At 32.8% G+C, this 25,532-nt stretch overlaps 1 protein-coding gene across 2 annotated transcripts in view; it reads left to right on the top strand.

The window, feature by feature from the left end:
• Window positions 1-3,670: 3,670 nt before the first annotated feature.
• The window catches only part of MS3_00008350 (uncharacterized protein), a 141,083-nt gene continuing 119,221 nt past the window's right edge, over window positions 3,671-25,532 (top strand). For both annotated transcript variants that reach the window (XM_051216712.1, XM_051216713.1), the window contains exon 1: window positions 3,671-4,039. In XM_051216712.1, coding sequence (XP_051065303.1) covers window positions 3,893-4,039 — 147 coding nt within the window. In that variant the 5' untranslated portion in view covers window positions 3,671-3,892. The remainder of the gene's footprint in view (window positions 4,040-25,532) is intronic.

Below are 25,532 nucleotides of genomic sequence, written 5' to 3'. Positions count from 1 at the left end.
TTGAGTTCCATATGTTTTCCAATTGTAGGAATGCGGCCCTTGCTTTGCCGATCCTCGCCTTTACATTTGCATCTGAGCCTCCTTGTTTATCGATGATGCTTCACAGGTATGTGAAGGATTCTAAATCTTTCAGAGTTTCGCCATCAAGGGTGATTGGATTGCTGTTCTCCGCTTTGAATTTGAGGACCTTGGTTTTCCCTTTGTGTATGCTGAAGCCTACTGATGCAGAGACTGCTGCCACATTGGCTGTCTTTGTTTGCATCTGTTCGTGTGTATGCGATAGGAGGGCTAGGTCATCTGCGAAGTCCAAATCGTCTAATTGATTTTGAGCTGTCCATTGTATTCCGTGTTTTCCTTCAGATGTCGAGGTCCTCATAATCCAGTCGACCACCAGAAGAAAGAGGAAGGGAGAGAGTAAACAGCCTTGTCTGACTCCGGTCCTTACTTGGAATGCATCTGTCAGCTGTCCTCCATGCACGACTTTGCATTGTAGTCCGTCGTATGAGTTCCGGATAATATTGACAATCTTCTCAGGAACTCTATAGTGTCGAAGAAGTTTCCATAACGTCCTCCTATCCACACTGTCGAATGCTTTTTCATAATCAATGAAGTTGATGTATAGTGATGAGTTCCACTGAACTGATTGTTCGACGATTATCCGTAGTGTCTCAATTTGGTCTGTGCACGATCGATCCTTACGGAATCCAGCTTGTTGAACTCGAAGTTGGGCGTCTACTGCATCTTTCATCCGGTTCAGCAACACTCTGTTGAAGACCTTCCCTGGTATTGACAGTAGTGTAATGCCTCTGTAGTTTTCACATTTGCTCAGATCTCCTTTCTTTGGAATCTTGACGAGGTGCCCTTCTTTCCAGTCCATTGGCACTTGTTCCTCCTCCCAAATCTTTTTGAATAGAAGGTAAAGCATGTATGTAGTTACTTCGATGTCTGACTTCATGGCTTCAGCTGGTATGTTGTCCGGTCCTGCTGCTTTCCCGTTCTTGATTTGTCTGACGGTCATTCTGATTTCTTCCCTCGTTGGTGGGTTGACGTCTATGGGAAGATCTGTGTGTGCCGTTGTACAGTCAGAAATTTCTCTGACGCAAAGTAGCGTGCTAAGCAATAAAAGAAACAGGTAATACCAAAGGGTACGTTACCTGAGAATCAATAAAATATTCCCAACAAGATGGGATCAAATATTTCTCCGCAGACAGTAAAAAGGTTAACAGTCACACCCTGAATCACACCATGACCTTGAGCTTAGTTAAATACGACCTTACTGTCAATAGTCCGGCAACATGCAATAGAAAATTAGGTAGTAAAAGATAAGTCTTTAATCGAAATCACATAATAAAGGCTCAAACGAAGAAGACTGAAGAACAAAAGATGTGGTTAAATGAGATCTGAACAAAGATCAAAATACACGACAGGGAGAAGAAACGGGTAAATGACAGTACTGTCCAACAAAAAGGCTGTGGAGGGATTTTCATCGGATTCTTTCCGTTACAGTTGGTTTATTGTAAGAGCTTCGGATGTGTAAGTCTTGTGAGGAGTCTGGATTATATGTAAATAAAAGTAATGTTTCTAACTGAGGTAAGATCAAATTCTCCACTCTTCGTAGGCTTTACATGAAAATTATTGGGGGATTAGAAACTCCATTAGGTTCACTGTAGTCGAAGAACTTACTCGAAAATGAGGATGTATCCTCGGCAGAAGTTAAGAGCGTTATTCACATGACCATTTGTAAAGGTGTCATTATGATTATCTGTAACCATCGAAAGAACGTTTACAGGATAAATGGGGGTACCAAAGAAGTGCCTCAATAAAATAAATAGCCTTATAAGAGACAGATGGTCTTGGTGAGGAAGTCGGACGTTGGGGCGCAGCTGTTGCTAAGAAACTAGTGCTACGTTGAGCTATGAAAAATTAGGTAATTATTTGAGACAAGCTTTGTCATAAATTTGTGGCCGAAATTGACATATATTGAGTTACACTACAGTCGAATTGAGCGACTCACATATCATTTTTAGGGCGCTCATAAGCGACTACTTCGCCAACTTCTAAGACACATTGGCCTTCATTACCTACACTGACAAACTGTAGAACCTGTACATGGGGTCGGTATAGTGTTGCGTATGGACTGTGCTATACTCTATTAAGGCCCATACATACAACCTTACAAATTATACTTAGTGGTTTAAAACTGGTTGTCAGATTAACAAGGAAGAGAAGTATGGCGATAACTCATTGGTCGCATTAAAAATTCATGACAACTTAGTTGTTGCGATCCTGTGTTTAAGAAAATCGTTTAACCAGGCTAATCGTCAGAACCTAAATAAAAAATCTGTTTGCAAAACTAACTTACTGTTTTAACACCACATACCTAATTATACTAAAGTATTGAGATGTCGTTTCTCGACTGCTGCGTAATCTACCTCGACACACTTTAGGTTGTGAGCATTTCAGCAAAGATTCTTCTAGGCAAAGTATGAGAGTGGCTCGAGCTGGCATTGATCATTGATAGTTCTTTTAATTTGATTTTAGTCATTGTAGATCCTGGTAAAGGATGAAAACAAACTCTAGTGTCGCAAACACTCTATTGACATGGAATAGGTAGGCAGACTACTGGTATCAGAATGTACCCATGCATCTTCAGATATTTAGTTTGTTTGGATTGGATTGGAAAGGTTTGAGGGCCCGAACCATGTTGAAGTCACTATACTTCATAATTTTTTTAGCCTGGCTTACCACACGCGATAATGAGTCTATCATGCTTTTGCGTTGCAATTCTAAAATAAATGGAGCCTACTCATATAAACGATTTATTCAAATGCGAAGAGAACGGAGAAGTACAAAGTACAAGAGCGATCGGGTGCTGCAAACGCCACTTTCATAGAGTGTATCCATCTATTTGTATTACTTATTCTTGGATTCTAAAAATATCCGGTGATCTAGTCAATTCTAAGCTACCTATCCTGAAATACAGAAACGATTCAGATTAACATGTGATTTGGCTACGGCTTGCTGACATTCCACTGGCTTTAAACATTCAATATTTCCCAATCCCTCATAGTATTTGACACATTGAAGTATGAAGTTTCACTGACATACTTACTCATGAGGTTACTTATTTCTTAATTAAGAGGCTACTTAAAGGGCATTGCCGTTCGTACATATGTTAATAGAACGTACTCCAAATGAATCTAATTCCCAGTTATTATGCGATTTGACTAGCTAAATTACAGTTGATGAACTTTTTCAGTGATCTAAAACTGTTCCTCAACATCAAGATGTATTTGTAAAGAGGCTTATTTGTCCGTTTGAGTCGTTTGAAAAGAAACTTGATAATTTTTCGAAGACTCGCAATAGCATCTCGTATCGATTTGATGAGGCCTCATTTAACTCTTCTGAATCATGTACCTAAATCCTAACCTGAATGAATAGGTAATCTATCAATGTCAAACCAGAATATTGTCGAGCGAAAAAGTTTTAGTGTCATTCATAACCATTCGAACCATTTGAAAGCTATATCTGTACAAATTTGTTAGATACTAGAACCAACGTTAGCAGTTTCTGAGTAACATAAAAGCTGCTGAGTTAGATTTAATTAAAGTTTTCTGGTTACTTATTAAAATGGTCATTGCAGTCGTATGACTGCACTTGTCTGACTGGCGTTTGTTTGAATCAATGAACGAACCAAACTTTTAGCTAACCTAGAAAAAGGTTATGCAGATTCCGCTCTACCCGCAAAAAGTGTTGTTCCCTCGTGTTGGGACGTTAAGAGCTAGTCAACTTATGATGTCATTTTCAAATAACTGAATGTCATGCATATCAAATACTTGCATATTTCACATTAGTTTGGAGTTATATTTAAATCTTTGAATTAAAAAAAACTATGCTAAGCTCCACCGCTTCTGATAATTTAGCCTGTACTGATGAAGTCAAAGTTTATGAAGATGAAGGGGAAGAAGAAGAACAGCAGAAATCCTCAGAAAACCTTACAGAAGATAAAGTTAGGTTGGTCATCGAGAGCGAAACCCAAGTAAGTTCATAGTTTTGTCCTATTTTTAATTTTGTGGTCTTACATAATAAATCGATTAAATAGAGTTTCAATAAAAAATTTTAAGCATAATCGTACTGTTGAACTATTTACTAAAATTAAGAAAAGCCATTATTTTAACTCATTTTGTTAAGCCCGGCTAATTGTATTCAGTCTGTGTATTATGCAAGTAAAATTTAAGTACTCATCATCAGTCTTCAAAACATGTGCTCTTACTCTAGATAAAAAGTTTTTGTGATCACGAATTTACGTGTAAGTTTGGCGTATACCGCTTGTAGTATTAGTTCTGTAAGTTGGAATTATGTACCATCACATTACTTAATTGGGTTTTTTTATCTCATCATCCTGCTATCCCTTCCACGTAAAACTTTTTGCTTATCCATTTGTTTGTTCGTAATTTGGAGTACAACAAGGCAGAGTGTAAGGCTGTCTAATTCTAACTTCATGGTTTTCATGTTGACTTAATTTCTGCTGCATAAGCTGTTGGTTCTTTATTTATTTGTGAATAAACTTTTGTTGATGGATCATAAATATTAGGCTTGTGAATATGAATCTCAAACACTGACTAGTTGTTTTCATGTAATGCCAAACGTCAGTAATTAATTTAAATAACTAGCTAGACTAACAAACGGATCTTCGATCTACATAAGTTACAAGTTGAAAACTTATTACTCTGTCATAAATCAAATCATTTAATCACTAAACAGTGTTTCTGTGTTATTTACTTGTCCACCAACAATCTGAAATTTATGCGACTGTCAAAGTCTGGGACTTACATCTAGGGGGACAAGATGTTTACAAAATTCTTTGTGGTAAAGCAGCTAGTATGTAGAGGTGTGCATACACTTTACCGTATCTAATGACGTCAGTTTTTATTTCAGTGAATCACTCTTTGTTTCTGTAAAGTCTCTACCAAATATGCTGAAAATCAATTCCAGTAATGCCGATAATTTGAGGTTATATTATTTCGGATAAGTGGTCGTTTTTATATACGATGTTTGTTCAGTAAATAAGATCGTTATTTTAGATCGACTGCAATTTACCATTGGGTTGCTTTGGTACTTATTACGATCTTTTCAAGGTCTGTTTTAAATTATCATTTAATGTAGAATGTGACTTTCCTATAAACTCTATACGAACTGCTGGTTGGGTAAATCATAAACTTGTTGTTAAGACATTTTGATCTAATTATTTTACATCTTTGAGTTCTTCTATCCGACCATTTTAAACGGTTATTAATGGTCCGGTTTTACATGAACTATCATGATATGCTTAAGTGGCTTTCACAGAAATATTAAGACCGATGTGATTTTCTGTGGTATTCCTGGTCCGTAATTTCACTAGTTTAACATTCTGTTTTGTCTGGCTTATACACAATTACTGTGTTAGGTAATTTTTATGAGGTATTTCAGAATTATTTTCATGCTTATGAGCGTATCCGATCATTTTTGTCATTACCGCTCATTGAGCTATATACTTCGAATACATGGTGGCTTAGTTTACATGTATAACGTATAAAGACTTAATTAAAAATGGGTTTACTTTTTGAACATATATTTTTAATGAACATCACGATATAAAACTTTTTGTTGGAGTAACACAGTAAGGCTACATTTTACGAATCCCGTCTATGTTAATAATATCCCTTTTAATAAGAAAAAAAGAATTCAGCGTAGAAAATTTTCCTCGCCGAAGTTTCTTTTTTCCGTTAGCATAATTGGCTGTGTGTTCCTGTTTTGCTATTGTCTTGTTTCTCAAAGTGTGTAAATTGTTAAATGAAGCATCAATACTCCTGCTGTAGATTATAGGTAAAGGATAACCTGACATCAGTAGGCTCTGTTAAATAAGTTGGCTAGACTCCCACGGAAACTAGGAGATATATATTGCATTCTACAAAGTCGTAACAACAAATGACAATATGCAGTGTTCATGAGCTTTTATCCTTGATGTGCGATAAAGTGTTCTGTACAAGTTTAGTATATCTGAGATAGTGATACTATCCACTGACTCCAAATACGACAATTTTATTTAGAGGATTTTCATTAGCAGACGTCGTAAAATTTAAATGAAAATCATACGTTTCGTCCAGACTAAGGAATCTACATTTCCGGACCCTCCTCGGGAAAGCGGTCGATAACTCTATGGTTTAAGGCTGTTTCTTCGTTTAGCAAACATTAACATATTTTTAATATATTTTAACTCCAACCAGTATTATTCACCGGATTAGGAGATGTGTGATGCTTACTTCAAACACCTCATATGGTGTTAGTTTAGGGTTTCATCAGTCGAATTCGTTTTTCCAGGTAAACAACCCTTAACTTAGAGATAATTTCGTGATTCTACGAATATTTATAGCCTACTTTCATACTTTCTATTTTTAGCCAGAACGTTTCACCTTCTTAGAGCCATACAGATTAGACTGTTACCAGATGGATATTTTATCTGTTTCATGAGCAGTGTAAGATGTTGAAAGCTGAAAAAGCATTTTGCACCCGTACTTAGATTTGCTCAACCATCAACCCGCCAAGAATTCCAAGACAGGTAGATCTTTCAATGCACTCGTCTACTTCACTTTCCACTGTGAAACTAGCGATTGGTACAAATCATTTCTAAAGTAATATTTTACACTCAGTATGAAGGAAGCATATTCTATGTAAAATAGGGTTTATAGCAAACAGTACTATCCTTGAGTCAATAAATTAATGTTATGATTGTGGAAATAGCTAGGAAAAATTTACCATAAATTTATGAATACTTCATCAAGGAAACAATGGTTATGAAAATAGGAATATATTGTATGGAGAGAGATCTATAGTATGTTGATAAATATTTCATTGTCAAAATCACTTCAAAATATTACTACATAAATTATATCTCATATTTTCAATTGTATAACACATTCGATGAGGAGAGATAATTGTCGCTAGTCTTTTAAAACTACAAAATTTAACAATCATTATTCATTCTAGGTACATCTATCAATTTCGTAACTATAATTTGCCTTGTTTCCTGATTTCCCATTATCCGATGGTATATTATTTGTTTTTCTCTCTAAAAAAGAGGGGTTTTATTTATAATAGGTTTTCATTTCATTTCATTCTAGGCTTCAGTTCAATAACTAATATAGGTGATTAATATCATCAAGCTTAGTAAAACAATGTGATTTCTTGGATTATTACAATACATATACTTCCAATTAGAAAGTAAAGAATTGTTAATGACTAATATGATTAGACTGAAGCTTACATATTAAACTATTAATCAGTGAATGAAACAGACTTCTTAAATTCTGAATCAATACAACGAAAGTTAATAAGTTTATTTACAGGAAATAAAATATGTTAGTTGTTTTAAATGAAATACAAGTTGTCAGTGAATATTGAAAGATACTTTATCGGTAACCAATCATGAAGGAAATGAAATTTTCAATCTTTTTTTTTGATTGTATATAAATGTAAAGTTATGTTAAAAGATTTTTAGCATATTTCATTCTTTTTTTTTCTTTTCTTTTCTTTTCATATTTTTTCTTGTTTTTCTTCGACTTTTTATACAAGCCATTAGTTGAATCATTAATCAATTTTGGTATTTTTGTTTCGATATTGTATATTTTGCATAGAAATAGTTTATATTTTTGTCATTCCCCCACCCATCACCATCACCACCACCACCACCACCACAATCTTATGCATAGTCTAAATTATATCATTGTATTTTTTGGAGAGCAATATACACTTTATAATTTTTTTTTCTTTTGACAAGTATCCTTGATTACATGTTATAGTTTTAATAGTCAAACTTGTGATACATAATGTATATATATATATATGCTATTTTGTTGAAGTCTATTTTCTTCGAAATTCTCCGTCTTTATTTATATGAAGAGAATGATCACTTTCCAATAAGCCATTACTTGTTTTGGCTTTTTTTTCGTTCTGCGTTTTTTTTTAAAGATATATATATATGTGTATATATTTCTTTGTTCCCCTTTAAAAACGATTAACAGTATCTGTTGACTAAATGAATAAATTATAGATAATTTATTATCCATGACAGTTTTGATGTCTAACAATTCTCATCATATAATGAATGAGTGAATGAATGAATGAATGAAATATATGCCTAGTCCTGTCCACAATCAGTTTCCGTATTTCCTACTTTTCATTCAGACAGATTGGTCATTTGTAGATATATGTTTGTATATAGTCTGTATTGTAAATAAAATTATTGATTATACACTAATCGATTGGTAATAATAATAATAATAATAATAATAGTAGATAAGGTAATTGTTTATTTCGTTTATTCTTCTTCTTATTATTTTTTCTCCTTCTTACATTTCATTATGTATATTGTTAAGACTTTGAGATGTTTTCTTTCTTTTAATTAATTCCTGTCTAGAAAGAATTAATTGAAGTCTTTAATAGTTGTATATAAAATTTATTCAGAAATTTAGTTCTTTTACACTATGAATAAATTGAGTATGTTGTATAGTTGTTTAAAATTAGATCGTAGGTAAAAATCTAAGTGAATTAATAAAACAGCAGAAATATTATGCTTAGCTTAGATGTAACACTTCAAACCGAGATCCTAAATTTCACCTTTCTGAAATATATATATATATATATATATATATATATATATACCATAAGTTTGAATCCTGTTTAACCCACTATTATTTGATCAGCTGGATTGTATTGATAAGCATCAAATATGAAGTCAACAAATGCCCTGGTACGGCCGAGAGTGGAACGAGTCAGCTCTCTCTGTTGAAATGCTCTCACATGGCTGCGTGCATACAACCACTGCCAGGGAAGTCCTACACACTGCCTCTTCTCGACATTACTGTTCTCTACGAATTCGAGAGGGCAAAAAGTGAATATCCGGTGCTTTAACCGGGTTGGTGGACACGAGGAATCTACCTAGGGGAGTTGTAAAACCCTAATTTCAAACCAATGGTGCACATGGGTGCCAGTATCCTGAGGGAACAAATGGCGTACGAACCCAACGTTAGTCACTGGCTACCATGGGATTTCATCTCCTGACGTTACTCCACCGCCTTGTGGATCAGACCTTTAGGTTAAAGGCTGCACTGTGGCCCCCTATGACAACTACTTGCTCCGGTTCGAGTACCCGGGAAGTATCTCAGCCCTCACACAAATCGAATGATTTATGTGGCGCCTATCTATTTCGTGCCTTGTTGTACCAATGTTTATGTGTTTAGATCAATAGAATAAAAATACCTCAAAACAGATTAAATAAATATATACTTGGTAAATAAACTATACTATTATATTGGAACTTGGACTGATTAGTGTTTATGTGAGTGTGTCCATACATTGTTTTTGAATTACTAAAAAATTCACCCCGATTTGTCTGTTATTTTATCTATTTAATGATGGTGAATATTACATTCAAATATTACAGTTTCTTTTAGATTTCATCCGACATTAAGTCAAATGCTCGGTGATGTTCAGTAATTTAGGTTATAATTCACATTGTTAACCGAATCGATGGAATACAGTTATTGAAGACGAATTAGGCCAATTTAACAAAGGAAGCTTTTTCTCAACGATTTTATTTATTCAGGCTCTGAAATCGTATAGTTTTCTTAGTCTATGAACCAGCGATTCATCTACTATAACAGTCTGTTCGATACAGATACATTCGTTTCCGTCTAATGAGTAGGCTTCAAAAGCTTTGGTTGTCTATCTGGCCAACTTATTTCCGCTTACCGTTTTGATGCTAAGGTCCGTTTTAAATAAAAATTCCCATTTATCATGAAACAAATCTAGGCTAACAAATTTTCATTCTCGAGTCCAGAATAAGAATTACGAAGACAATTTTACATTATTCTTACCTACTTAACCTTAATGCTATTCCAGCTGTTATGTATTATTTATTTATTTATTTACACACATAAACATTGGTACAAGGAGGCACCAAATGTATATGCACCACACTTTGTCATTCAATTCGTGTGAGGGGCAGAATACTGCTTGGGTGCCCAGACCGAAGTAGAATTCCATACATATCTTGTTCAAGAAATCATGACGCTATCAAGTTTATCAACATCAAGTAGAGTTATGTGCTTTTGATACTATATTTTCCTAGTTGAAACTTAAGTATCTTAAATATCACATCATTGTTGTTACTTTATTTTTTTTCTAACAATCGTCAACTTTGAGCAGTTGTGAGAAAATTTCATGAAATATATACATACACATATATAAATATGTGGATCAATGGATTAATGATGAAGATATTCAATTTTCAGACACTAAATTCCAGGTTCAAAACCCACTTCGCCTACCTACCTTTGTTTGAACAACTGAACAGTATCATTAGCCCTCACACTTAGAGTATGGCTCATATCCAAGAATCTAGTTAATGAGTTAATTTATATCATATTATATATGTATATTATCTCCTTGATTATTTCGAAGCTTTACTATTTACTGTAAAATCAATTTGGTTACATTTAGCACGTGTATTTGCTAAAGTACATTCTTCTCATGCCATCATCATAGATCTTGTTCAATTAACTAACCAACAATCAAAAAATTAGTAAAGAATCATTTTTTTTTCTGACTGTTTTAGGAATTATGCATAATTTGAAGTTTTCAAATCCTGAATGAAACCTTATTATTATTATTATTATTATTATTATTATTATTATCATTATTATTATTCAGTTATTATTGACTAACTAATAGTTAGTTGCACCATTTCATTTAGCTAATAACATAGATACACATGTATATCATTTTAACCATAACAACATACTGATTGTATTTTGTTATCAAAACTTGAATTTATCATCAAATAAGTTTTTTTTTGTTTTTTTTTTAAAAAAAAGTAAAAAAATGAATTAGAAACTTGTTTATCCACTGAATTCTGTTACTAACTAAATCATTAGTGTAAATGAGAATATGTAATCTGATTGTACTACTACTACTACTACTCTCTCTCTCTCTTTGCAACAGTAGAAATATTGACAGTGTTCTGCAACTTTTTTAAAATTAAAATGTGAGTTCCTAACTTTTGGTATGTTAAAAATGAAGGCAATAATTGAATTATCCCGAATGAACAACTACACTGAATGACTTTTTTTCAATATGATAATGTATTAGGAAGGACAATGGGATTATTAACTAATCATTTTCAAAGTATGAACAAACATCTATTTTTTTTTCTATGGCATGGTAAATGAATATTTTCCTAATTGGAAGATATATGAAATTGGTTAAATAATATAATGGCAACATGAACCGATGTATATACGTTACTTACTTACTTACTTACGCCTGTTACTCCTAATGGAGCATAGGCCGCCGACCAGCATTCTCCAACCCACTCTGTCCTGAGCCTTCTTTTCTAGCTCCATCCAATTCTTGTTCATTTTTCTCATGTCTATCTCCATTTCCCGGCGTAATGTATTCTTTGATCTTCCTCTTCTCCTTTGGCCTTGAGGATTCCGTGTGAGGGCTTGTCTTGTGACGCAGTTGGGTGCTTTCCTCAATGTGTGTCCTATCCACTTCCAGCTCTTCTTCCTGATTTCTTCCTCCGCTGGGATCTCGTTTGTTCTATCGCACAGTTGGTTGTTGCTGAGATAGTGTCTGGCCAACGGATCCGAAGTATTTTGCGTAGACAACTGTTAATAAACACCTGTATTTTGTGGATGATAGTTTTCGTAGTTCTCCAGGTTTCTGCCCCATACAGTAGAACTGTCTTGACATTTGTATTGAAAATCCTGACCTTGATGTTGGTTGACAGTTGCTTTGAGTTCCAGATGTTTCTCAGTTGTAAATATGCTGCTCTTGCTTTGCCGATCCGCGCCTTCACATCTGCATCAGGTCCACTGTGTTCATCAATGATGCTGCCCAAATATGTAGAGGTTTTTACATCTTCCAAATCTTCTCCGTCAATTGTGATTGGATTGGTGCATTCTGTGTTGTATCGGAGAACCTTGCTTTTCCCTTTGTGTATATTGAGACCTACTGCTGCTGAGGCTGCTGCTACACTGATCATCTTCTCCTGAATTTGTTGTTGCGTTTGGGATAGAAATGTATATACGTACAGGTTCTATTTTGTGGTTGACTGGTTGATTATTTAAAGATGGATAATGATGTTCACTGGTTTGCAATGAAGTAGATGATGTGCATTTAGTATCATGGTCAGAAGGGGTTATAACTATACTACAAGATTGTGAAGCAATCCGATGAATAGATAACATAATTCAGTAATTACTGTTTTCAGTTGTCGAACAAGAAATCCGATGATGGAAATAAAGTCATTTGTTAAATAAAAGTATTTTTTTACAAGATAATTTATTCTTTAGATATGTGGCTTACATTAGGTCTCGAAACGTCAGAAATTTAATTTTCTACTTATCAGAATTTCACAAATATATCATTCTATTATTATCAATGTTCAGTTTATTATAAATTCTCGTCAAACTTTGGTAATAACACTTGGGTCATTGTATGTTTTTACAAGTCCATTTCAATACTACTACCATTACAATTAAACTTACTTGCTGATGAAGAAGCGTAGGCTGCTTACCAGCATTCTCCATCCAAATCTGTCCTAGGTAATCCTTTCCAGTTGGTATTCATCCTTTTAAAATCTGCTTCCGATTCTCGGTGCAATGTGTTCTTTGGTCTTCCTCTTTTCCATTTCACTTCACAATCCCGAGTTAGAGCTTGCCTTGAGATGTAGTTCAATGATTTCCACATACATTGGTATGTCCTATCCACTTCCAACGTCTTTTCTTAATCTCCTCTTCAATTGGAAGCTGGTTTGTTCTCTCTCACAGTAGGTTATTTCTAATGGTATCCGTCCAACGGACATTGGGTATCTTTCATGGACAATTGTTTATAAATACCTGTACTTTCTTGATGATTGTTTTGATAGTTCTCTAAGTTTCAACTCCATACAGTAGAACTAAATGTCTTGACGTTCGTATTTAAAATTGTGACTTTGATGTTGGTTGACAGTTGTTTTGAGTTCCATATGTTCTTCAACTATAAGAAATTATAATTAATTGTCTACCAACATATCAGTATCGTTTGTATTGTTATGAAATTTTGACTAACCTAGTTTCCTTTCACAACTCTAGTTATAAATAATTCTAAATATTATAATGTATTACATTCACTAAGCTGAATAATGATTCTATTTGAAGTAGACACTGATATCATTCATTTGGTGTTGTTTTACTTGTATCTTCCCATTGTTATTTACGACTGCAATTGATCAGTCTGTTGTTGGCATATATGCATCCTGTGCGGACTCCCTCTATATTATCTGAAATCACAAGCTTTATAAATAAAGATCGATCCATCTTTGCTTATAAAGCTTTGTGTAGTTGAATTAAATACACTTGATAAAAAATCCTTTTCATAATTGAGGTATCGGATACCACTATTCATTCATTTATTCATTCTATTGTATCTTAACTTAAAACATTACTGCGATGTATTACTTTCTATTTAGATTTTTCTTATTATAATTTTTTAACATTAAAAGGACAGTAACCATTCTATCTCTATCTCTCTCTCTCTCTATCCATCCACTTGTTGATTTCATGTAGAATGTATGGTGGTCAGGTTATTCTCTCTCTTTCTCACTCTGTCTCTCTCTCTCCATATATATATATATATATATATATATATATATATATATATATATATATATATATATATATATATATATATATATCATATTTGTATAATTGACACTTCCTGAATCAGTCCGAAATTTTAAAATTACATTATAATTTAGGACAGTTAACCAGTTTCTATTTGCTTTATAACCTAGTTCATTGAAAACATCTATCTATATATATTAGTTTGATGAAAAATTTTTGTTTTATAGAAAAATCATAAGATTTATAATAAATAAAATTGAAAAACCTTAAATATTTTCATTAGAATATAATAATGAATGTACTAATAGAAAGTTTCAATTATGTGTAATTATTATTATTATTACTATCTGATCTGTTTATTTGCATACCCTTTTTTCAAATCTGAGTCATTCAGAAGGAAGTTTTGTGGAGAATTTGGTAATTTAATAGTTAAATTCTTGAGTCAATTGAAGCTAGATCACCATAGAAAATCTGGAAGCATCAAATGATCGTTTCGCCCTAGCATAGGACTCCTCAGCATCAGATCGACTCGTGAATTCAATTTTGAAAATACTACACCCTTCACAGATCCCTTGTGGATGGTGGCACAGCTTAATGGATTGGTTGAAGTTAGACATTAACAACGTTAGATGTCGGATCAGTGGTCTAGAGGTTAAGCATCCACTCGCGAGACTGATAGGTCCTGGGTTCGAATCCCTACTGAGGAGTTCCATACTGTGACGAAACGGCCATCCAGTACTTCCAGGTTTTCCATGGTGGTCTAGCTTTAATTAGCTCATGAATTCAACTATTAAATCATCCAGTTTTTATGAAATTGAAGTATTGGCCTATCATTTAAACAAATCATGTCAACAAAACTGGTTGATCTAAATGAAAAGTTTGTTATCAGATAGATCACACGTAATATTTTGTTAATTATTAAGTGAAGGTGGAACAAACCATGATCTGTAACTAGTTTCAACCGATAAATGTGTTTATAAATCATTATTCTTGTTAATATAGTCATTTTATTAATGTAAATTTGTTATGTAAAACTAGTAAGGTTGTTGGTTGACGACTGACTTATTGGTTTAGATAGTTGATTTTCCGATTAGTTAGTAGTACGTAATGGTTTTCATCATTGTTATAAGTAGTATCGGTTACTCTTGTGAAATCTGTGCAAATAAATAACCTGATACATGAATTTGTGGGATACATTTACGGGATACAAGAATCTATTTGAATATTTATCATATGAATGAATTGAATTGTGTTGGTTTAATTTTTTGAATATGTTTTGAACTTGCTCAATCATTGCATAATAGTTTCATTTCCCCTTGTAATTTGCCTCGCTCTTTTCTAATTAAATACATCACGAACATGTGTATTCGGTTAATGAGTAACATTCACTAGTATTTGTTCTCATCAATACTCTTTCTTCGAATTAGAGAATATGGCGAGACTATAATTTATGGATGAACCAAACACATATACGGTAACAGGTCTTGGATTTTGGCGCGAATTTCACTCATCCATTTGGCTAAATAGCGTTTTGGCATTATAGCTAATGTCAGTTCGTGATGATAACTCGAGATCTAATTCCTAACCCTAACCATCAATTGTAAATCATAATCCTTATTCTTCAAACTACTTTATAACCCTCATTTAGCCGTAGTAAGTAGGTAGACACTCTCAAAGTCACTTGAGCGTCACTCAGAGGTCGTCCATAAATTCTAGTCTCACCGAGGATGTTTATTCATTGTCTTGACGGATACCTACTCATCATACTATTAGACAGTTCTCCGGAAATTGAACTGTTGATATATTATCCATCTAAAGTTCTGTATGTCTCTCTGTGTGTGTGTGTGTGTTTGATTAGAACTGAGCAGAATTATGATTTTGTCTTTAATTAAAATGAAATCGTTTTGTTTACATTGTCTACAACGAGTAGTAGCATACAATCTTCGTATAAAAATCACCTTGATTATAATAAATGTTTTATATTTTGTATTGTATTAGATGAGTTAGAATATTTTTCTTGTTTCCTTTCTATTTGACAAATTAAAATATTAATATGACAAAAATCACTACATGACTATTTATGGCAACTTCACTTCAAATAACACACATTTATGACAGGGCCTAGATTGTTTATGAATGAATAAGTGGATGGATGGATGGTATTTAAATAGTGTGGTGTTTTATTTTCCAAATTATGTGGAATGTATCTATATTTGATAAGGTGATATCAAACATATTTCATCCAAATTTTGTTGGCTAATGTAAACAATGTTATCACACATACTTTCATACATATATATGTATGTCTATTCAATTGACTAGTTACTCCGATAAGTACTTTGTTAATCTTAACAATAGTGTACTTCTTTTTAAAGTATCCAAATCTATCCGTAATCTTTACATTATAGTTCTGGGATTTGAAATAACTAAGGTATCACTGTACGTGATATTTTATATTTTAGAATCAATGATCATAGTTTGTTATTCATTGGTTTATTAAATTAGTAAGTAACGTAATTGGAATTCTGGAGCATTGAATATGAAACTACTTAGAATGCCTGTATATTCAAAGCTTTTTTTTTGTTACTATAAAACAGACTCGAGATGAGAAGATAATTTTTTTTCAGACCCTTATAATAGTTTAAGTTTACAGCTTAGCATACAGTGTTTTTTTATGACCGATACTTTATAGCTTACCATTGTCTGGATTTATCAGAACCTAATTAATTCTTGTTAAGAATTGTAAGTCGAATTACAAAACCTGTAAATTTGTCACTTGTATGGGGCAGTAACTTAGAGAACTATGCAAGTCATCATCCAGAAGATACAAATGTTTGTATTAACAACTGTCTACGCAAAATATTTCTGATTCGTTGGCCAGACACTATCTCAGCAACAATCTACTATGGGAGAGAACAAACCAGATCCCAGCGGAGGAAGAAACGCCGGAAGTGGATAAGACACACATTGAGGAAAACACTGAACTACGTCACAAGACAAGCCCTCATATAGAATCCTCAAGGCCAAAGAACACATTACACTGAGAATTGGAGACAGACATGAAAAGAATGAACAACAATAAGATAGAACTAGAAAAGAAGGCCCAGGACAGTGTTGGTTGGAGAATGGTGGTCGGTGGCCTATGCTCCATTAGGAGTAACAGACATAAGTAAGTAAGTAAGTAAGTTTCTTGGTCATCACAACAGCTATTGAAAATTCACACTTTTATTTCTTCTATTCATCTTACATCTTGCTTTCAGACAGATCACATGATAAATCCTCCATAATAATGACGAAATTTACTTAGATTACCGTATATAGGGAATCTCTTGTGTATAAGAATTTTAAAAATTACTTTAAAGATCTTATCTATCATCTAAAAAAAGACCCTTTAAGGTACACAGAGTCAAATCATGACTTGAAATGTCATTTTATTTCATTTTCAATATGATTGTCAGATGATGTTGATTAATTCCTCTTTGTAATTATTCACCTAGGTGATTGGACATTGTAATATAATTTTGTAATGTTATGTAATTCTAGATAAACAGTTAAACAACTAAGAGTTCATATTTCATATTCTCTAACTATTTCATTGGTTAAGCTTTAGAGTTAAGTAAATCATGACTTATACTAAAAGAAAACTGCATCTTTTTAAAAAAAAATGTATTGAACATGGACAGATCATTTTGATGGAGTTTTGTTCTCTGAGCTGGATGGTTTGGTCATGGAGCTTTCATCGTTCTTCTGCATGACATCATGAGCACAAACTTCAGATAGACTTCATCAAAATCATCTACCTGAGCTACAAATCTTCTCCATCATCTCATGAACAGATCATGATGTCTATTTGAAAATAAAAAACGAGCAAATAAACCTTATCGATTAATAGTATTCACTTCAACTGTACTTCATCTATATAGTATTCATTTTCCAGTATTACACCTTGATATATATGCATTAATTAGTATAAAATCTTGTTTTCGTTAAAATGTATTGTGTTTTTTCACAATGTTTTATTAAGCCTAAGCATAACTTACTAATTATGTACATAATTACATAATTTTAGAACCGTGTTTTACTGCAACTATAACTTCTTCTTCAGAAGAAGAAGAAAATAATGTAATCATTTCAGTGTTGGTGTTTGTTTGTTTCCCTGTGAACACATATGTATACATATATACATGCGTGTGTGTGTGTGTGCGTGCTTGTTAGATTGGCAAATAAAGGATAAAAATAATTAACAAACGATAAAATAGTTTATTATTTCCTTTTCTGTAACATTTATTATGTGACCACAAGGTATCAAATGTCTATTACTATTATCATTATTATTCACAGTTAAATAACATTCAGGAATTGTATTATATGGGAGTATTATTATGATATTCTATCTTGTATAGACAATGATAAGTTATGCAAGTTGTTTAATGAAATCAAGCTTGATAACTTACATTCAGTTTAGATAGAATGAATAGTAATTTATAAACAAATCCCTGTTACATAACTAACAATTCTTTTTCCCAAGTATGTGTATATATATTGTGGGTTCTACTAGTAGGTAATTGAATCCAGTGATTCTTTTATTTATATAATTTAACAAACTACCAAAGTGCTTAGTGAATCTAAATGATGAATAACTATTTCGATGATAAAAGTAAACATTTATAGCATTGGGAGTTTTTCTGCAATTGTATATATATATATATATATTTCTAAGTGAGTTCTGAGCAAATTACAACTTAAGAATGGTAGACTAATACTTACTTACACCTGTTACTCCTAATGGAGCATAGGCCGCCGACCAGCATTCTCCAACCCACTCTGTCCTGAGCCTTCTTTTCTAGCTCCATCCAATTCTTGTTCATTTTTCTCATGTCTATCTCCATTTCTCGGCGTAATGTGTTCTTTGGTCTTCCTCTTTTCCTTTGGCCTTGAGGATTCCATGTGAGGGCTTGTCTTGTGATGCAGTTGGGTGCTTTCCTCAATGTGTGTCCTATCCACTTCCAGCTCTTCTTCCTGATTTCTTCCTCCGCTGGGATCTGGTTTGTTCTATCGCACAGTTGGTTGTTGCTAATAGTGTCTGGCCAACGGATCCGAAGTATTTTGCGTAGACAATTGTTAATAAACACCTGTATTTTGTGAATGATGGCTTTCGTAGTTCTCCAGGTTTCTGCCCCATACAGTAGAACTGTGTTGACATTTGTATTGAAAATCCTGACCTTGATGTTGGTTGACAGTTGCTTTGAATTCCAGATGTTCCAGAACTAATAAGTGAATAATAAATAGTTTAACCCTAAAATTAATATAATCAAAAAGAACTATGAAGTAAATCCAACATTTCGCTTGGCAATTTGATCGAAGCTTTTTCAAGGAAAAAGCTTGAGATTTTACAAAAACAAATATGAGTTACAAGTTACTTATCATGAGTGGGTTTTTCATTAATATGTGTAAGATCAGAAACATTTTTTTTCTGTGTGACCTATATCAGTTGAAGAACAATTCAAAAGTGTAGATAGGTAGTTGAACTTATCTATATAACACCTAATAAGATCACTTTCAACACATTTTGTTCTTCACAGAGCTCTGTAATCTTGAACAATTACATTTGACTTTGTGTATTAACCTTTTTTTAAATATCACAACTCATAATCGAACGAAATTTACTCTGTTGTGCAATAAATGATACTTTCATTGTTAAATTAAGTTACTGAAATAAAAATATTATAGCTCCAGTGAAGTATATGATATTTATGTCGGAAGGGGTTTTGTGGAGATTGTAGTAATTTCAATAGTTGAGATCATGAGTCAATTGAAGCTAGACCAACGTGGAAAACCTGAAAGCACTGGACGGTCGTTTCGTCATACTGTGGGACTCCTCAGTTGTGTGTATCCACGACCCCGCCCCACGGTCGTCTAGCTTCAATTGACTCATTATCTCAAATGTGATATTTATCTCAAGAAATGATGGAACTCAATAAAGAAGATCTAATCTTTGTACTTATCTTCAAACTGTTTTCATTCTATAAACGCCAACAGATACAACTTAGTTTATCTTAAATAAAAAGTTAATTGGAACAGTAATCGAATCTTAAACTTACTGTTTCAAATTTTCTTGCTTTCATTACTAAATCTACAACTTTTTTTTTATTAAGATCATGAATCGATCAATTTTAGACCACCATTGAAAACCTGGAAGCACTGGACAGAAGTGTGTATCCACGATCATCCCAGGACCTACAGTTTCGTGCGCGAATATTTAACCTTCAGACTATTCAGCTGGTATCCAACGGTGTTAATGTCTAGTGCTTCCAAATTTTCACTCATGGTCTAACACTGATCGATTCATGATCTTAATCAAAACTCGAAAATTTTCACAATCCTATATTAATGACTCTTTTTTTCACAGATTGAAATCATGAGTCATTTGAAGCTAGACCACCATGGAAAACCTGGAAGCACTGGACGGCCGTTTCGTCCGAGTATGGGACTCCTCAGCAGCTGAAAACAATGGTGTACATTGGCGCAACTTCGTGGATTGGTTGAAGTTAGACATTAAAACCATTGGATGCCGGCCGCATCAGTGGTCTAGAGGTTAGACGTTCAAGCGCAAGAATGATAGATCCTGGGTTCGAATCTCACGAGGTAGGATCGTAGATGCGCACTGCTAAGAAGTCCTACAATAGAACGAAATGGCCATCCAGTGCTTCCAGGTTTTCCATGATGGTCTAGCTTCAATTGACTCATGATTTCAATCTGTGAAACTTCTAAAATCTCCACAAATCCCTTCTGACTCTTTTTTTATCTAATCTCTAATGAAAGTTAAGAACTAACTTTTTTTTCTCCTTAATTCTTTTAATATCAATCGTCTAGTATATTCATTATCTATTATCAATTCATTCATTCATTCATTCATTCATTCATTCATTCATTGATTATCATATTTAACTTTGATAGCCTCTAAATATAAACTCTTTTTTAAAAAAAAGAAAATATAGAGTCATGGAATTGTACAAAACAGTTGTTCTTCTTTTTCTTTTCTTTTTTTCCTTTCAACTATTCCAGTTCGAACTGATGTTATTCCCTTGTAAAAAAATATTGCAGAAAAAAAAAAGCAAACCACCCTGAGATTTCTATAAACATTTCAGAATATCTATATCTATATTTATTCTCTAAGAAACAGGTTACAATCAATATTTTTGTATAATTAAGACGGGTATAATTGTTGCTATTGTATATTATACTGAACACCTGTTTATAGCTTGTTTTAACTAATCATATTTATCCATAGATAATTGTATATTATTTATAAAACTTTTCAATTTTATATTCACTATAGACAGATAGATAGATAAATGGAGTATTTATACCTGATACGTTTCATTTTGTCGTTGTTGTTGTTGTTCGTTTGATGTAGCTACATATGTATTGCATTGTTTCATTGTAGAATTATTATTAAAAGTTTTAAGACCATTTCCATACAGTCAGTCAATGAGCTACAACGTAGGACCGGGCACAAATATGCATCGGTCCAAGTTACCACACCTCATTAGCACAACAAGATCAACATCAAGTTCATAGAAGTAGTTACTTCAATGGTGGTAATATATAAAAGAAAGATTGCATATAAGAAAATAGTACATGACGAAAGAACTAATTGGTAGAAAGAAAGATATAAAGCCATTTTAATTTCATAATTTGAGGGAAGACAAAGAGTGTATATATCTACACCATTGGCTACGATAATCACGCGAATTCCAACCAAGTAGTCTGCATTTACCAACACGGCTCAGATCAGAAGTTAGTGACTTCAAGCACTGATGCCATGTTTTGGTTTGGCCACCCCTAACTTTCTTCCAACCATCCTGAACACTAGTAAGCATTGCGCGTTGTGGTAATCAGTGTTCCGGCATAAGCAACATGTGGCCCAACCATCGTAGTCGATGAAGATTCACAACCTCATCAAGTGATTTACCGTCATTCCCTAATATTGTGTGTCTAATTTCATTATTGCTTAGCTTTTCTGATAATTTTCTATTGTTATACTGTTTTGAGGTAAAGAAAGCTATTCTAATCAATTTGATCTATTTGTCTGATATATTTTGCATAGTTATTTATTCATTTATTCAAGTGAATTTTTATACTGTCATGTATTATTTATAAATAGATCGGTTTACAAAAACACTTATTTCTGTCTTATTATTATTTTTATTATTGAGCTTATATTTTCATCGTTTAAATCATGAACTGATCTTAACTAGACCACCATTGAAGATCTAGTAGCGCTTAACGTCCATTTCATCCTATTTTGGTAATCCTCAGAAGTGCGCATCCGGGATTGCTTCCTCTCGATAAAATACGTTTTTCTCTGAAGTTTTTTTCTTTCACAAAATAGAAGAACATTTCCAGAAATATTATTGAGTTTCGATCTTAGCATTAGTTTCTTTTAACACTTTTATCATAGTGAAACGATTCATTTTGTTTCCAGATGTAATTTAATTTTGTATTCTGTTTTATCACTGTATGGGCTGGATAGTTCAAGTTATAATGGAAGAAGCTTTTTTTGTATGGCCTTCGTATCATTTTATACGGTGAGATACTTGCTGTGTGGTGTATTTGCAGACAAACTTTGTAATGTCCAATGTCTTAGACAAATACGTGTCCACCAATTAGATAGTTTCAGGTAGATACTGGTAGTCCGGCACTGATAATACTTGTATAGAACAGTGGTCAAGTAGTCGAAAGACCTTACTATTCATCATGAGGTTGTAGGTTCGCTTACTTTGGTTTGAAATTCCAAGTTGTAATAATCAGTTCTCAATTCACTTGATGATGTGAACCATTTACTGAGTACATCTGAGTGCTCAACTTTGAACCTTACGTTATGTATATGAGGATTAGTAAATACTTTTTGGCGAACCAGAATGACGTAGGCAGAACTAATCTCAAACCCAGTGGACCCCGGTAACTGAAAGTGAGTTACATTATCCAATAAGTGACTGCTCCATCGTTATGTACTTGAATGTTGAGTTGATGGACTTATAACTGGTTACTGAGTTGCACCCTACTGTAGAAAGTATCATTTTTACATTATATATCATACATGTTATCACGTTTAATATCTGTATTATACAGTGGTAAAGTAATGATTGTGTGTGAGAAAATAGAATCTAAGTAAAACCTACTTTTTAATTGATCGCTTTGTTACCCATCAGTGACGTACATTTTTGTTTATGTAAAACATAAATAACAAAATACTGCTTTAATCACCATATGAATGGATATACATTTGCATCACGTACTACATTGTACATGATTAACTAATTATGTTGTTGCTCAAATATTGAATAATCAAATGTCCTAACTCTATGGATAAGTCATGATTAGTCTACAGTCTTTCAAATATATGCGTTGACCGGAGTTGTCATGTCACATTAACACGAAAAGAAGAAAATCAGCAGAATGAATTGTGAAGGAATTAAAATAATGTGACAGCGATGATAATCAGAAAAACTGAACATCAAGAATGTGGTTTGAAAAAAAAGAATCAGGAGTTTTGTATAGAGGAATACTAAAACTCAAAATCTGAATGAAGATAAAGAGCGAATACATCGACCTATGTTATCATATCTCTAACAACTGACCGTGTAAATTGTAACCACATAGTGTACATCTACTTAAGAGATTCAGTTCATTAGATGCTGACTTCATGAACTGATATCACATTTTGATTTGGCTGCTCCTAGCTTTCTTTTAACTTACTACTACACTAGCTAACATCATCCTTAGTAACTAGTGAGAAAAATACATTAACGTAGAATCTCATGTAAAACACATTCGTCATAATACTTCTCAGAAGTAATTAATGTGAAACAATCACCAAGGATAGAAACCTTTTTAATTTGAAAAGAAAATAACCAATATATAGGTTGGCAATAAAAAACAAACAAACGAAGAATAACTAAATATTCAAAATTCAGGTAAACAATGTGTAACTGTCAGTCAATAAACTCCGATTGTATTCACCTTAATTATTAAATATATAATGTGTATCATATCATGTTTTACTATAAAAAACCGTTTTTCATCTATGTTTTTGTCTTTGTATTCTTACGCAACACTAAATAAGTCTCATTTTATAATAAATGTAAAACAACACTGTTGTTTTGTTTTTCATGCCAAGAACGAGAGGATAGTTTCTAAATATAAAAAAAGACATTTTCTCTCGTTACCATTACTTTTTCCCCATAGTTAAACGCATTTTTTTAACAAATGTTTTGTAATAGTACTAATAATGATACTGGTTGTGGTATTAACAAAGCATATTAGGTGTAGTCCGTAAATTGTTATTATAATCGGTTATATATATATATATATATATATATATATATATATATAACGGGGGATAATTCTCGGTCCTTAATGCAACTACGGTCGTTTTTGAATGTTTTTTTTAATAAAAAAACTAACGTTGATTGTTGTTATTATCATTATTTTATTGTTTCAATGGTGGAGTAGGAAAACAGAAAATAGTGTTGAGAATAAATAAATAAATAAATAAATAAGTGATAAATTTCGATCATTTTTCTTGTTATCCATCCTCTTCTTCCTCCTCTTCATCATCATCATCATTGTCGTCGCTCCTCTCGCACACACACACACAAGTTTCAGGCGCTACTCGCCTATTATTCAATAATAGTAATAATAATATGTTCATTTTCACCTCATCATCGCCTATATTATTAATAGTAATAATAATCATAATGATAATCTTGTCCGTACTATATATATATATATATATATATATATATATATATATATATTACAGTTCTTTTCAGTTCCCTGTCAGGAACTGTATCACCAATTGCCAAAGTGATAATTTTCGTATATGCACAGAGTAAGAGAGAGATATACATAGAAAAAAAAACGAGTAAAGACAGGTTTTTTCTGACTTACTGCTGCATAATGTACAAACATATATACATAGATATGTAATATCAGTAAATTCGACTGTTACTTCTATTATTATCATTATTACTGTTATTATTATTGTTATTATTTATTACTATCAATATTGGTATGTGTATATCTGTTACATATGGAGTTACTTTTGTTCATACCAGACGACTATACTTGATGGGATATGTTCATGAATGAATGAATGAATAAAACAGTGTCGGTGTGTCGATATATGTATATATATACCTATTCAACTGATTTTTCTATATTTAAAAGTTTAGATATGATGAATTGTTTGATATATTTATCATTGTGTCCATTATTAACTGACAGAAAGAAGCAAAACGCTATTCATATTTGATATTTTCACTTCATATTTTTCATCTATACATATACATACATATATTTCTTCACAAATTAAATGATCACGGGTTAACTTGAAGGTGATACATAGTTTTTTTCTTTCTTGATACTTATGTATAGAACATATTTTCATAGGATTTGAGTATGTTAAGTTCTTATTTTTCCTGCTATAATGTCATACAAACTACCTCAATTGTATTTGAACAATTGACGGCCAGACTTTCCTAATAGAAAGTTGCCTTGAAAAATCCTTTACTCTCAGTTATTCTTCATAGTAGGTCATTGGAATTAGTAAAGATAAGATTAAGATTACTATCGACAACCTGTGTGGTTATTTTAATATTATTTTAGTTTTACAAACTCACATGTTTGAATCTTTGATTCAAATGGTTCTACTTCCTATGTGGAGGAACTGACCATCTTAAGACTGAAGATTGCCTGACTATTTTTAAGGTACCATTACCATCGTCTTCGATAGATTGTTTGCTAATAGCAACAATACCA

The sequence above is a fragment of the Schistosoma haematobium genome, chromosome 6 (genome assembly GCF_000699445.3).
Source record: "Schistosoma haematobium chromosome 6, whole genome shotgun sequence".
NCBI classification, from domain to species: Eukaryota; Metazoa; Platyhelminthes; class Trematoda; order Strigeidida; family Schistosomatidae; genus Schistosoma; species Schistosoma haematobium.
This window is presented reverse-complemented; position numbering and strand designations above follow the sequence as displayed.